Genomic DNA, 16,551 nt, shown 5'->3' with positions numbered 1-16,551 from the left:
ATAACTGATTTAAATTCAAAGGAACTTCATTCCTACAGTATTATGGCATCATAAGACTTATTAATTCATATTTGAGATAAGTTGGCTTGTGGAGACATAGTAGGTTAATCAATAAAAATTTTTGCTAAATTGGGATAAGCTACAATTTGCTCCCTGAATTTGTTATACTTTTCAACTCATCGACCAAGAAGGAAGGATCCATTACTCTTGCTTCATCACAAGCTACCTGATAACCTCCAAACTCTCCCTTTTCTTAGTCTATATTACACAGACATATCCAAATATTTAACAATTGAATGTTTAGCTTTAAATAGCTATATGAATTTGTATTTTCAAAATTTTTCTCTCTCTCTCTCTCTCTATATATATATACATAGATAGATAAATATTGATAGATAGATTCCTGATGGTAAATAAAATGTACATATGATATTGAATTATATATGCAGAGAGAAAATGAGACTACAAATATAGTGTGGACATTTGTCCTGTCTCCCTATGTATGATTCCTTGAGGGTAGAGATGAATTTTTCTATTCCTTTTGCAATTTCATAGATTATGATAATGATTAATAATAAACATTTTAACTTAGTAATGGGAGTACCAGATTGAATCAACATAAACTTTTCTATATGTCTTCTGTTTCCTATTAAAAAAAAAACCATACCATTCCAAACATTAGAAAGCAGGAGGTTGCAATATAGTGGTTGGAGCTAAAAGAATATATATATAGTCTGTTGAGTATTAAGAATATAAAGGTGTGTAGGGAAAGGATTAATTTTAACTGAGTACTTTATTATATGTTAGGGACTATACTTACATTTTCACATTTAATTCTCACAACGACCATGTGCAGTGAGATTTATTTTCCTTATTTTACAGATGGAGAAAACTGAGACTCAAAGAGATTTATTTTCCTTCCCAACACAGTAGTAAAATGGACAGAGATGAAAGAAGCCTGCAGGTTGAACCCAGGTCTGTCTGATTCTAAAGCTTGTTTTTCCCCCATTTGCTTAATGTTGTATTTGAGAACTTAAAATTGTAAAGCTATTTGAGAACTCTATTATAATGCTTCACTTCAGAATTCTGTGCATTATAATTGTGTATTTGATTCCCTTCAATGTTACTTTATTATGTCTATCAATACCTTTTCTCATTGTGTTCAGTAAGAACGTCCTGATAAGTCTAAGCTCATCAGTGACTGACATTCAACTTACTTTTAAATAAGATTTAATATTATACAGTTGCTTTACTTATATATTTTCAAAAACACTATCGCTATTTGAGAAGATTTCCAGAAGTACTCTTGCTAAATTTACTGTTTAATTTACAAACATATGGCATAGGTATTGCTAATTTCAACATAAAAGTAGTTGAAAATTTTATAAACCTACTTTATACATTACTCTTGAGGAAAAACTTAAAGGTATTTGCTTTAAGTAATTTTGAAAAATTATTGTCTAAATAGATCAGATAATTTTTCTGATTGAATATTTCAAAATCAAACAATACTTCTAAGTAACATATACTGATTTGGATAGCATTTGCTTCTCTTTTAAGATAATAAACAAATAGACAGTATTAAAGGATTGCATTTAAGGTTCTGTAAGAGAGCAGAAAATAACAAAAGCAATCTCCACAAGGTCGCTTCACATGAGACATCTGTAAATTTGGTACCAGATCTGGATTTAATTCTTGAACAGTCAATATTGGCTTATAGCTATTCACAACCTCAGGTTCTTAATTTGTAAAATGAGGATTATAATAAATGTCATAGAGTTATTATTAAGTTAGACAAATATATATCATAGCACTTCATAAATTGTACAGTTCTATACAAATAGGATTTCAGTATAATTACAAACAACTTAATTTTTAATATAATAGGTGATTGCCAACAAATACAATGGACCATCTGAAAGAACGTAAGACTCCTGTAAATGTTTTACAAGACTCCTCTAGGCCTAAATCTTTACATTTGTCCTGAACTTATCTACAAAGTAGATATATAATGAGAAAAGCTGTATCACTTAGATACCATTTACTAAAGAATCCAAATGACTTGAGTCATATATTTAAGTGCATAACAACTTTGTTGTTCTGTTTGTAAGGGGATTAGTTACCTGGTGCAATGTTTTCTGGATTTGGGGGACTTCGTGGATCCGGGGTGTTAGGAGGAGTAAATGGGGCTTGCTGTGAACCACTTTCCAAGTTGCTTCCATCCAATTTCTCATTCTGCATGGCAATATTGTGCTGTATTTGATCAAAAGTAAACTCAACTGAAAACTCAAAAATATTAGATACACTAATAGGAGATATCATATGTGCAAGATGCCATTTGTATACTTAGAATTTAAATACAATGCCACTTCATTGATACATGAGGTCTCAATAATTTATATTGTAATTAGTTGAGCTATTGAATGAGAAATTTTACTGATACCAATCTAAGATCTGTTTTGTGATGGCAATCCACTTAATTAATTGAGCCTTACTGTGTGCCAGGCACTGTGTCTAGGGCTTTGTATCAATTATGTAATTTGCTATTCACAACATACCTAAAAGGGAAATCTAAGTATTTAATTTTAAGTCTTTACTAATTTAATATCATACAGCATACTTGCCAAACATACGGCTTAGTCATTTTTACATTACTATTTTATTTATACTTGGGATTTAATGATATGCTTTAATATGCCTTGTTTTAAAATTTAATCTGAAATTTGGACAGCAGTCATGTATATAACAAAAAATATTTGCACTCTAAGCTGCATGAACTTATAGAAGGAAGAATTCGGGGTTTCTAGAAAATAAAATGCTTAGAAGAGCATTTGTCTTTAAAGTTTTAGGTGAATTTGTTTTACTCTTATAATTTAGGATTTATTCTATGGCAATATAGCACTTTAAAAACAGTCAGTTTGCATTTTAACAGAGAAAAACAGACATTGTAATAGGTTATATCCTCAGAAATATGGCTAGGACTTATCTCTATGGTAAAGTATTGTTTTAATTATATATGAGAAATATATATATATATATACTTTTTAAAAAGCCAATCTATTTAAGAAGTATGTAAAGTCAAATCATCTTTTAACTTTAGAAGGAAAAATTTATTGAAAACCATAGCAAATAAAGACCAATTTTGACTTTCTTCTGTGAGACATAAGCAGAAAGTATTTTAAAATATTTTTTCATTTCTGTATTTATTTATAAGATGATAAGATAAAGTACAATTTTATAGTTTAATACTTATTTAACTTTATAGAAATGTGAGGATAAAAGACTATTTTGTCCTAAAATCCAAATACTATAATTAAAGGCCATAAATTAAGGCCTCACCTGACAAAATTATGAAGAAAATAAAGTTTATTGCATTTTCAGGCTTCTCCCACCCACAGCCACTCTCCAGGTGCCTTTTACCTTCACCTTACTCTAGGCAGCACCCTGGTAAAGTTGCTGTGGAAACGAGTAGGGCAATGTTAGTAGGGGTAAGCTGGCTTGTGGAGCCATGCAAGAAGGCATGAGAGGCAACATCAACTAGGTGAGTACAGAGTCTTGATTACTGGGCATAAAAGTTTGCATTTTATTCAATAGGCGATAAGAAACAATTTCTAGAGATGAGTAATGCTATACTCAGATACATCAGTTTTCCATGTTTTGAATTTAGCTCTTAAGTGTTCAACTTAATTGACTGGGTTAGTATCTTTTTTTTTTTTAATTTTATTTATTTAATTAATTTATTTTTATTTTTGGCTGCATTGGATCTTCGTTGCTGCGAGCGGGCTTTCTCTAATGGCGAGCGGGGGCTACTCTTGGTTGCGGTGCGCAGGCTTCTCATTGCGGTGGCTTCTCTTGTTGCGGAGCACGGGCTCTAGGCGCGCGGGCTTCAGCAGTTGTGGCACATGGGCTCAGTAGTTGTGGCTTGCGGGCTCTAGAGCACAGGCTCTGTAGTTGTGGCGCACGGGCTTAGTTGCTCCGTGGCATGTGGGATCTTCCCGGACCAGGGCTCGAACCCGTGTGCCCTGCATTGGCAGGCGGATTCTTAACCACTGCACCACCAGGGAAGCTGCTGGGTTAGTATCTTTTTTCACTTCTGAACCTACACCACCTCTTAGAAAAGAGAAAAGTTCTTGCTAACTTTAATTATAAATAAAAGCCAGTTGAGATAAATACAGAAAGTTTAATTGTATCATGCATAAAAATTACTTTTTATAAATTACTGAAATGTGCCCATGAAATGAATTTCACCTAAACTTACAAATCATTCTACCTACATTAATTTAAAAATTGTCATACTAACCTCCTTTATAGATAGGAAAATCAACTCTTTCTAACTAGTCATTAATTATCAGGAGACACCCAGTAGCTATATTGTCATTGTTAAGTATACAAACAAAGCCTTTTAATAGTTGGGTAGTGACTTATTTTAGTTATGATATGAGCCTTAAATTATTTTTTATAAAGTTATTTTTTGAACAAAATAAATATATGTTCAGAATCTCAGTATATTTAGTTTGGTCTTATTTCAGAATTACTTGTTACAGTATACTTCCCCTTTTCCCAGTATTATCTAATTATTAAGGATTTTGAAAAGTTCATAGTTACTAAAAGCATATATAGTCTTAACCGTAAAATGTGAATTGTTTTGATTAACATCCTTTTGTTGTGATTTACAGAAGGAAATTTTAATTCTGATGGATCATTCTTCTATTTTATTTTCACTCTAATGATCATTTTCTTCATCCTTTTCTTTTTTTTTTTTTTTGCCTACTTCTGTAAGAAGTTGATCAGTTCATGAACTAGGGCTTCAAAATTGGCATATGTAGCAAGCAACGTATCTTCATTTCTTTTTAAAAACGCCTATTTTCTGTTGTTATTTATGACATAAGAAGTCTTGTGTGGCTTCAGTTTGCCAGTTTCTCAGCAATAGAGTAAGCCCAAAGCTGTGCTTTTTTTTTTTTAATAATACTTAATATTTAAACTAATGGCATTGATTACCAGGGAGTTGGTTTATATTTTCATCTAATGATGTCCTGAACATTATAATAAAATAAGAAATGCATAAATATAAGTTAAATAATTATTTTGACAATATCTATAGCTCAAGGGAAGCAGTAAAAGGAAAAGGTCATTTCAGAAAATGTAGTCAATAAGTTAATTTGATATAAATCGAATAAAGCTGATTCAAGAATTAGATTATAAGTAAATAGTTGTTTTCTATTTTTCAATGTTATTTTGTCTCTCCATCACTAGACAAGGGCTGTATTTATTTATCTTTGAAATCCCAGCATAGTTTGTAGAACATGGTAGGCAATCAATAAATTTTTGCCAAAAGTATAAATAAATGAATGGAACTAGACCTGAACCTAATATTTTTTAAATTCCTGTGACATTATCAATGCTTGCTTCAAGTTGCAATCTAATACCGTGATAAAGCAAATGCGTCATCATACAATGTAGCTCACTATCTTCCTCAATGATTTATTATGCAGGTCATTTTTAGAATTAGGATCAGAGAACACAGATCTTTAAAGCCAGAAAACACCTTACAAAACCATTTGCATCAATCCCTTATTTTATAAATGAGAAAACAGGTCCAGAAAGGCAAAGAAAGTTTTAAATTGACTCCAGATTACACAGATTGTGGGAGAGCCAGGACTGAACCCTGGTCTTCTGGTTCCCAGGCCAGAGTTTCTTTTAATTACACCATGACAAGTGTCAGTGCCAAGAACTCTAGAGTTCTGAGAGCTGGGTTTCAGTCTACTTTATTATGGTATTACTTAAGCCAAATAAATGTATGTACTTCCTTGAATACTACTTTCCTCATTTCTAAAGAAGAGAGAGTAAATTTCATCAGACTTCAGAGTATGTTATGTAACTCAATGACATGTGACTTTATTCCATATATTATTATTGTTTATTGCTCTATGTTATTTATCAGCATTTAATTGTTTATTTCAATATAGCTATTTGGGATTATTTTATTTATTTAGTTCCCAATCTTCTAGGAACACTGAAAAACTATCAAGACCTGTTCTTACACATTTTACCTATGACCAGAACATTTGACCACAGGTATATAAGATTATTGTCAGTAATTTGAAATACTAGTGATAAGAGAATATGCTTTATTCTAATGGACATTTTAAATCTCATTGTACCTTCCACCAGAACTGTAGTTAAAGCATTATACTTAGACATATAAATGTAAGTTATGAAAACTAGATTTATTCATTTATTCAGATGTCTAGACTTGTAGATGACTTTTCAGAGAATCTCCCTTAAGCTGCTATATTTCATATTATTCTTCAAAGCTGCTTCTCTGTTGTCATTATTGAAAGAATATGATTATATAATTATACTCTGTCAGATGAGGTAGGGGTTATTTTAGGCTCATACTGTATTAGCTGCAGACATTTTCTGATAAGAGGATACTGGGCATAATTATAGGGTAACATAACATTACATTTATCCATGACTTCAAGTGAACACCATCCTTCATAAGTGTAAATACTATGGTTGAGTAAAATTTGATGTCTAACTGAATTCATAATTATAACTAAATTAAATTCATGGGTGTTGAAGGATGCTCATTAATGTGAAAAAAAACTGTTTAAGATGTTCTCTAACCATTTGTTGTTAACCAGCATCATAACAAGGGAAATAGAAATTTCAGGAATGAATAAAATTTTAGTGTTTGTGAGTGTGGTTGTTAGTTCTGTAATGTGTTTTAGTAATTATGATAAAAGATCAGTGAAACCAGTCTGTTTGCTGTAAAGAATTTAGCTGTCCATTCAAAACAACTTAACTAGTGATGGCAGCTGGAAAGGTTTCAGGTTTAAATTCATAAGTAAACTTACAGACTTTTCATAGCTTTAGGAAGAAACCCTCAATAAAAAAAAAACACAAAAGACAAAAAAAAACTTATATTTGTTGTAGTCTCTAGTATCTCCTCAAATTTAGAACCAATGCACTATTGCTTTTTGATTCTTCATACCTGGTATTTTATTTTTAAAGTCATTTTCCCAAAGCTAATTGCTTTTCTGCTATGAACTTCTTCCTCTAAAATCTCTCTGAATGACAAGAGAATATGGTATTCATGCAATATGTAAAATATAATTTAATTAATTTGTTTGCTTTTTTAAACTTCTGGTTGATGAAAACTTTTGTCCAACGAGTTTTGTCCACATTGGTTTTGCTGTTAATAAATAACAGACTTCTCTACACAACGTGGAATAAATGCTTTGAAAGGAGATCAACTGTGTCTGTAGTTCCCAGGCATGTTTTACTGCCAGGATGTATTCAGCCAATAAAATGCTTATACTTACTTTATGGAGCACTGTGTGCTTTGGAAATGTTTCCATCCCAAACATTTAACCAGTGGTGATAAGACCATGGAAACTTTTAGTACCACAATCTCCACTCCCTCTCCCTCGTCTTAGCAGAACAGAGGAGTTCTTCAGTGCCAAATCTACAAACTTACAATGTCTGTACTGAACTAAAAAGATACTCATATCATGCATAATATTTCTTTTGTTTATCCACCTAAACTATTCATTATCTTGAAAAAAAAAGTCTAACAGAATCAATGAAAAGAAAATTTGTAGAATACTTGTTTGAGAATCTAATAACACATATAAATTTAGAAGTGCTGCCCGTTTATTTAGATACCACATTATCAAGTTATACCTACATTTATTTGTGCTTTAGATTCATAATGGAAATTTTCAAATGTATATTTGTCAGATCTTCTTTGTCGCATCTTAAATAGTCTGGCACCACGGTTACTGAGATGGGATAATTCTTCCAACATGATGTCTCTGGGGATGCTGACTTTTTTGCCCAGGTCCATGCCATCTACATCTGTAAAACAATATTCATGTGCATGAAAACCCCAAGATAAGCATTTTTAAATGCTTTGCTAAATTTCATAATTTATTGCCCGCTATATGCTAGTATAGTGACTAAAATATAGGCTCTTTACTCAGACTGCCTTGGGTTGAATCCTGGCTCTACTACTTTCTAACTGTATGATCATAGATATGTTACTTATTTTTTGTAAACCTCAATTTCCTTATCTCTAAAGTGGGGCTAATAATAACACCTACTGCATAGGGTTGATATGAGGATTAAATAAAATGTTTCTTATCAAACACTTAGCATCATACCTGGCACATAGAAAGAGTGAATGAAAGTAAGCTAATGACACTATTAATTTAATCTTTCCTTATTTAGTGAGTTTTCAAACAACACTGCTCATAATTCTCTTCATAAGCTCTGTTTGACTCCCAACATTTTTCTGTATCAATTTTAGCAGTCTCTGTTACAAGAATGCCTACCCTTTGGCCCATGCCACCCATTTTCCTATCTCTGTCAGAATGCTATTCATCCTGCATCTAGCACCAAGGAGCCTAACATAAAGTAGGTAGGTGATAAGCATTAAATGAACGAATCCTTCTCAATCTAGCTTATGTGCCATTTCTGTCAATTCCTTCTCTAAAATCTCTATTCATACTTATTCATGCCTTTTCTGTATTCCCATAGCACTGAATCACAATTACTTGATTCCGTTTTACTTATTTTATGGCTTGCATATTCTTTATGTTTTTGTCTTTATGTCCCCCATGCCTTAAATATAGGAGATGTTCAGTAAACAACTGTTATTTTCTATTTCTAGTACTGAAGGACTTTTCTAAAATCCCAAAGAAATAAAACTTGTCCACTTGCTCCTTTAATCAGAAATACCTTTTTGTGTAACCCACAGAGTTCTTTTGCTACTGTGGACTGCTCTTAAATGCAAAGAAGAAAAATTGGACCATTTGTAAAATAAATAATTATGCTGGTTGATTGGGACAACATTTTCTGATAAAACAAATTAACCCTAATAATTAGGCTTTTGGAGGTCTTTAGGGATAAAATAATAAAATTACTTACAAATTTTCTCCCCATTTTGCCTTGAAAAAAATCAATTTGTTTATATATTTTGATGTTACCCAGAGAGGAGCTCCACTAATTACAAAAATTATAATATCAAGACTTATGCTTTTGGGAAGATAGAATAGATCTACTTTTCTTTATACCTCTACTAAGTAAAACTAAAAATCCTGGACATTATGTATAAAATAAACATAAGAAGACTCTGGAAGTTGGAGGGAAGAAGGCAGACCAGCTAGGGACAACAAGGTCCTTCCTCAGGACCCAAGGAACAACAAGGTACTGAATTCTCTGGGTTTTCTTTTAGCCCCATATATCCCAGACTTGGAGCTGAAGATGCTATTAACCCAGAAACACCAAAAGGTACAGCCAAAAGCCTCCAATAAAAGATTGTTCTCACTAGCCAAGACCAGGAAAGGAGCAACCTAGAAAGACAGAAAAGTTTTAGACAATAGCTACTCTACTTCAGCCAAATACCACAGAAAAAACTTTGGCCTCACCCATATCAACAAAGTTCAAGTGGGGAGCCCAGAATTTTACCCTTGCGAGGCTGTAATGAGGTGCCCCAATGCTCCCATAAGGGTGGTATCAGAGGGGCTAAGGAGGAAGCTGGGACTTTCATCCATGTCAGCCGGTAACAACCCTCCATCCCTGTAGTGTTAGTGGAGACCCGGTAGGGATTCTAGTAACTAAGTGACCCTCCTCAAGTTTCAGTGGGGGCCAATTGGGAAACCTTGACTTCCTACTTCCACCTGGCAGTGGTGAGGTGGCACTCTCCTTCCCCTGCTGAAGCAGTGTCAGACTAGGATAGATAAAACAGAAGGCTTAAATAAGAGCAAGATTCTTAGAACATAATATGACAATATGCAGGCTCAAATAAAAAAATCAAAAAAAAAAAATCACTTGTCATACCAAGAATCAGGACGATCTCAAACTGAATGAAAAAAGATGCCAACATGAGGTGACTGAGGTATTAAAATTATATAACAAAGATTTTAAAGTAGCCATGATAAAAATACTTCAAAGAGCAATTACAAAGTTTCTGGAAACAAATGAAAGAATAGAAAATTTTAGCAAAGAAATAAAAAATCATGGCAGAGAAATAAAAGTTGTAAAGACCCAAATGGAAACACTAGAACTGAAAAATAAAATACCCAAAATAAGAAGTTCAGTGGATGGATTCAATAGCAGAATGGAGGGAATAAAGGAAAGAAATGGTGAACTGAGAGATAGAACAATGGAAATTACCCAATAATAACAACAGAGAAAAAAAATAGACTGGGAAAAAGAAAAAAAAAAAGAAAGCCTTAGGGATTGGTGTGACTAGAACAAAAGATACAGCATTTGTATCACTGAAGTCCCAGAAGGAGAGGAGGCATGTGGGACTGGAAAAGTACACAAAGAAATAATGGCTGAAAACTTCCCAAATTTGGCAAGAGACATAAACCTACAGATTCAAGAAGCTAAAAGCATTCTATAAAAGATAAATCTATAGAACTCTACAGCAAGACATATTATAAACTTCTAAAAACTAAAGACAAAGGGAAAATCTTGAAAGCAGCCAGAGAAAAATGACAACTTACCTATAGGGAGAAAAAAATGAGAATGACAGTGGATTTCTCATCAGAAATCATGAAGATCAGAAGGAAGTGGTACAAAAATGCTGAAAAAAAAGAAATGTCAACCCAGAATCTGATACCCGGTGAAAGTATTCTTTAGAAATAAAGGGGAAATTGAGACATCTTCAGATGAAGGAAAACTAGGAAATTTGTTGCCTGGAGACCTACCCTAAAAGAATGGTTCATGCTATTACAACAAAATATCAAAGACTGGTGGCTTATAAACAACAGAAATATATTTCTTATAGGCCTGGAGGCTGGAAGTCTGAGATCTGGGTGTCAGCATAGTTGGTTCAGTTGAAATCATTCTTCTGAGTTGTAGACTGCCCACTTCTCACTGTGTTCTCACATGGTGGAAGGGACAAGAAAGCTCTCTTGGGCTTCTTTCATAAGGGAATTAATATCATTCACGAAGAGCCCACCATCATGGCCTAGTCACCTCCCAAAGGCCCCATCTCCTAATACCATCAGGGACATTAGGATTTCAATATTTGAATTCTGGGGAGCCACAAATATTCAGACCATAGCAAATAACTAAATTAAGTTCTTTAAACAAAAGGGAAACAATAAAATAAGGAACCTTAGAACATCGGAACAAAAAAAAGATTACAGTAAGCAAAAATGTAGGTAAATACAGTAAGCTTCCCTTCCCCTCTTGAGTTTTCTAAATTATGTTTGAACATAGAAGCAAAAATTATAAAACCCTCTGATATAAATATATGTAGAAAATAGTTAACACAATTATATTATAAACAGGGGAGGGTAAATAGACGTGAAGGTAGGTAAGTTTTGTATACTTCCCTTGAACTGATAAAATGACAATATCTGTAGACTTTGATAAGTTAAGCATATATAATGTAATAGAACAACTACCAAAAACTATACAAGTACACTTGAAAAACTATAGATAAATAAAAATGGAATTATGAAACATGTGCAAGTAATCCGTAGGAAGCTAGGAAAAAGAAAACAGAAGGGAAAAACAGAGACAACAAACAGAAAACAAAAAATAAAATGATAGACTTAAGCTCTACTACATCAGTAGTAGAGCTTAAATAAAAATGCTCTAAATACCCTAATTAAAGGATAGAGACTAGCAGACTGGATTTTAAAATATGACCCGATAAATTTAAGAAAATTGAAATCGTATCAAGTATCTTTTCCGACCACAACGCTATGAGACTAGATATCAATTACAGGAAAAGAGCTGTAAAAAATACAAACACGTGGAGGCTACACAATACACTACTTAATAACGAAGTGATCACTGAAGAAATCAAAGGGGAAATCAAAAAATATCTAGAAACAAATGACAATGGAGATACAACGACCCAAAACCTATGGGACTCAGCAAAAGCAGTGCTAAGAGGGAAGTTTATAGCAATACAAGCCTACCTCAAGAAACAGGAAACATCTCGAATAAACAACCTAACCTTGCACCTAAAGCAATTAGAGAAAGAAGAACAAAAAAACCCCAAAGCTAGCAGAAGGAAAGAAATCATAAAGATCAGGTCAGAAATAAATGAAAAAGAAATGAAGGCGACAGTAGCAAAGATCAATAAAGCTAAAAGCTGGTTCTTTGAGAAGATAAACAAAATTGATAAACCATTAGCCAGACTCATCAAGAGAAAAAGGGAGAAGACTCAAATCAATAGAATTAGAAATGGAAAAGGAGAAGTAACCACTGACACTGCAGAAATACAAAAGATCATGAGAGATTACTACAAGCAACTCTATGCCAATAAAATGGACAACCTGGAAGAAATGGACAGATTCTTAGAAAGGCACAACCTGCCGAGACTGAACCAGGAAGAAATAGAAAATATGAACAGACCAATCACAAGCACTGAAATTGAAACTGTGATTAAAAACCTTCCAACAAACAAAAGCCCAGGACCAGATGGCTTCACAGGTGAATTCTATCAAACATTTAGAGAAGAGCTAACACCTATCCTTCTCAAACTCTACCAAAATATTGCAGAGGGAGGAACACTCCCAAACTCATTCTACGAGGCCACCATCACCCTGATACCAAAACCAGACAAAGATGTCACAAAGAAAGAAAACTACAGGCCAATATCACCGATGAACATAGATGCAAAAATCCTCAACAAAATACTAGCAAACAGAATCCAACAGCACATTAAAAGGATCATACACCATGATCAAGTGGGGTTTATCCCAGGAATGCAAGGATTCTTCAATATACGCAAATCAATCAATGTGATACACCATATTAACAAATTGAAGGAGAAAAACCATATGATCATCTCAATAGATGCAGAGAAAGCTTTCGACAAAATTCAACACCCATTTATGATAAAAGCCCTGCAGAAAGTAGGCATAGAGGGAACTTTCCTCAACATAATAAAGGCCATATATGACAAACCCACAGCCAACATTGTCCTCAACGGTGAAAAACTGAAACCATTTCCACTAAGATCAGGAACAAGACAAGGTTGCCCACTCTCACCACTATTATTCAACATAGTTTTGGAAGTTTTAGCCACAGCAATCAGAGAAGACAAAGAAATAAAAGGAATCCAAATCGGAAAAGAAGAAGTAAAGCTGTCACTGTTTGCAGATGACATGATACTATACATAGAGAATCCTAAAGATGTTACCAGAAAACTCCTAGAGCTAATCAATGAATTTGGTAAAGTAGCAGGATACAAAATTAATGCACAGAAATCTCTTGCATTTCTATACACTAATGACGAAAAATCTGAAAGTGAAATTAAGAAAACACTCCCGTTTACCATTGCAACAAAAAGAATAAAATATCTAGGAATAAACCTACCTAAGGAGACAAAAGACCTGTATGCAGAAAATTATAGGACACTGATGAAAGAAATTAAAGATGAAACAAATAGATGGAGAGATATACCATGTTCCTGGATTGGAAGAATCAACATTGTGAAAATGACTCTACTACCCAAAGCAATCTACAGATTCAATGCAATCCCTATCAAACTACCACTGGCATTTTTCACAGAACTAGAACAAAAAAGTTCACAATTTGTATGGAAACACAAAAGACCCCGAATAGCCAAAGCAATCTTGAGAACGAAAAATGGAGCTGGGGGAATCAGGCTCCCTGACTTCAGACTATATTACAAAGCTTCAGTAATCAAGACAGTTTGGTACTGGCACAAAAACAGAAATATAGATCAATGGAACAGGATAGAAAGCCCAGAGATAAACCCACACACATATGGGCACCTTATTTTTGATAAAGGAGGCAAGCATATACAGTGGAGAAAAGACAGCCTCTTCAATAAGTGGTGCTGGGAAAATTGGACAGGTACATGTAAAAGTATGAAAATAGAACACTCCCTGACACCATGCACAAAAATAAACTCAAAATGGATTAAAGACCTAAGTGTAAGGGCAGACACTATCAAACTCTTAGAGGAAAACATAGGCAGAACACTCTATGACATACATCACAGCAAGATTCTTTTTGACCCAGCTCCCAGAGAAATGGAAATAAGAACACAAATAAACAAATGGGACCTAATGAAACTTAAAAGCTTTTGCACAGCAAAGGAAACCATAAACAAGACCAAAAGACAACCATCAGAATGGGAGAAAATATTTGCAAATGAAGCAACTGACAAAGGATTAATCTCCAAGATTTACAAGCAGCTCAAGCAGCTCAATAACAAAAAAACGAACAACCCAATCCAAAAATGGGCCGAAGACCTAAATAGACATTTCTCCAAAGAAGATATACAGATGGCCTACAGACACATGAAAGAATGCTCAACATCATTAATCATTAGAGAAATGCAAATCAAAACTACAATGAGATATCATCTCACACCGGTCAGAATGGCCATCATCAAAAAATCTAGAAACAATAAATGCTGGAGAGGGTGTGGAGGAAAGGGAACACTCTTGCACTGTTGGTGGGAATGTAAATTGATACAGCCACTATGGAGAACAGTATGGAGGTTCCTTAAAAAACTACAAATAGAACTACCATACGACCCAGCAATCCCACTACTGGGCATATACCCTGAGAAAACCATAGGTCAAAAAGAGTCATGTACCAAAATGTTCATTGCAGCTCTATTTACAATAGCCAGGACATGGAAGCAACCTAAATGTCCATCGACAGATGAATGGATAAAGAAGATGTGGCACATATATACAATGGAATATTACTCAGCCATAAAAGGAAATGAAATGGAGGTATTTGTAATGAGGTGGATGGAGTTAGAGTCTGTCATACAGAGTGAAGTAAGTCAGAAAGAGAAAAACAAATACAGTATGCTAACACATATATATGGAATCTAAGGGAAAAAAAAAAAAAAAAAAAAAGGCCATGAAGAACCTAGTGGCAAGACGGGAATAAAGACACAGACCTACTAGAGAATGGACTTGAGGATATGGGGAGGGGGTGGGGTGAGATGTGACAGGGTAAGAGAGTGTCATGGACATATATACACTACCAAATGTAAAATAGATAACTAGTGGGAAGCAGCCACATAGCACAGGGAGATCAGCTCGGTGCTTTGTGACCACCTAGAGGGATGGGATGGGGAGGGTGGGAGGGAGGGAGATGCAAGAGGGAAGAGAAATGGGAACATATTGTATATGTATAACTGATTCACTTTGTTATAAAGCAGAAGCTAACACACCATTGTAAGGCAATTATACTTCAATAAAGATGTTAAAAAAAAAAAAAAAAAAAAAAAAAAGAGTCATGTACCAAAATGTTCATTGCAGCTCTATTTACAATAGCCAGGACATGGAAGCAACCTAAATGTCCATCGACAGATGAATGGATAAAGAAGATGTGGCACATATATACAATGGAATATTACTCAGCCATAAAAAGAAATGAAATGGAGGTATTTGTAATGAGGTGGATGGCGTTAGAGTCTGTCATACAGAGTGAAGTAAGTCAGAAAGAGAAAAACAAATACAGTATGCTAACACATATATACGGAATCTAAGGGAAAAAAAAAAAAAAAAGGCCATGAAGAACCTAGTGGCAAGACGGGAATAAAGACACAGACCTACTAGAGAATGGACTTGAGGATATGGGGAGGGGGTGGGGTGAGATGTGACAGGGTGAGAGAGTGTCATGGACATATATACACTACCAAATGTAAAATAGATAGCTAATGGGAAGCAGCCGCATAGCACAGGGAGATCAGCTCGGTGCTTTGTGACCACCTAGAGGGGTGGGATAGGGAGAGTGGGAGGGAGGGAGATGCAAGAGGGAAGAGATATGGGAACATATTGTATATGTATAACTGATTCACTTTGTTATAAAGCAGAAGCTAACACACCATTGTAAGGCAATTATACTTCAATAAAGATGTTTAAAAAAAAGAAAAAAAAAATATGACCCAAATATAAGCTGTCTAGAAGAAACTCACTTCAAGTAAGTGCCTTGAACAATATAGGCAAGTTGAAAGTAACAGGATAGAAAAAGATATCAAGCAAACATTAATCAATGGAAAGCAGAAGTGCTTATGTTAATTCCAAAGTGGACTTCAGAGCAAAGGAAATTTCCAGAGACAGAGAACGTTATATAATGATTAAAGTGTCAATCCACCAAGAAGACCTAGAAATCCTAAATGTGTATGCACCAAAAAACAGAGCTTCAAATGGAGCAAAAATTAATAGAACTAAAAGGAGAAATAGATAAATCCACAATTAGAGTTGGAGACTTCAACATTCCTCTCTCAACAAGTGATAGGACAACAGAGAGAAAATCAGGGAGGATATAAAAGAAATTAACAACACCATCAACCAGTAGGATATAATCCTACTGTTTATAAAATATTTATAAACAGTATAAAATATTCTACTCAACAACAATAGAACACACATTCTTTCCAAGTGCACATGGAGTATATACCAAGATAGACCAATATCTTGGACCATAAAATAAGCGTCAACAAATTTAAAAGAATCAAAATTATATACAGTATGATCTCTGATCACAATGGAATCACACTAGAAATGAGTAACAAAAAGT

The 16,551-nt window shown here is 34.1% G+C and overlaps 1 protein-coding gene across 2 annotated transcripts in view; it reads right to left on the bottom strand.

Moving 5' to 3' along the window:
* Positions 1–16,551, bottom strand: part of MYOZ2 (myozenin 2) — a 39,456-nt gene that overhangs the window by 10,783 nt on the left and 12,122 nt on the right. Inside the window, exons 1-3 of one of the 2 annotated variants that reach the window (XM_082463014.1) lie at positions 10,518–10,584; positions 7,694–7,863; positions 2,124–2,253 (exon numbers count right to left, since the gene is read on the bottom strand). In XM_082463014.1, the coding sequence (XP_082319140.1) occupies positions 2,124–2,253; positions 7,694–7,852 (289 nt within the window). In that variant the 5' untranslated portion in view covers positions 7,853–7,863; positions 10,518–10,584. Of the gene's footprint in view, positions 1–2,123; positions 2,254–7,693; positions 7,864–10,517; positions 10,585–16,551 lie in introns of those variants that run through there. The other variant, XM_082463013.1, reaches the window with a different exon arrangement.

This window comes from Balaenoptera physalus, assembly GCF_965194825.1.
Source record: "Balaenoptera physalus genome assembly, chromosome: 5".
Taxonomy (NCBI): domain Eukaryota; kingdom Metazoa; phylum Chordata; class Mammalia; order Artiodactyla; family Balaenopteridae; genus Balaenoptera; species Balaenoptera physalus.
Note: the sequence above shows the minus strand (reverse complement) of the source record. Positions and strands in the feature narration are given on the sequence as shown.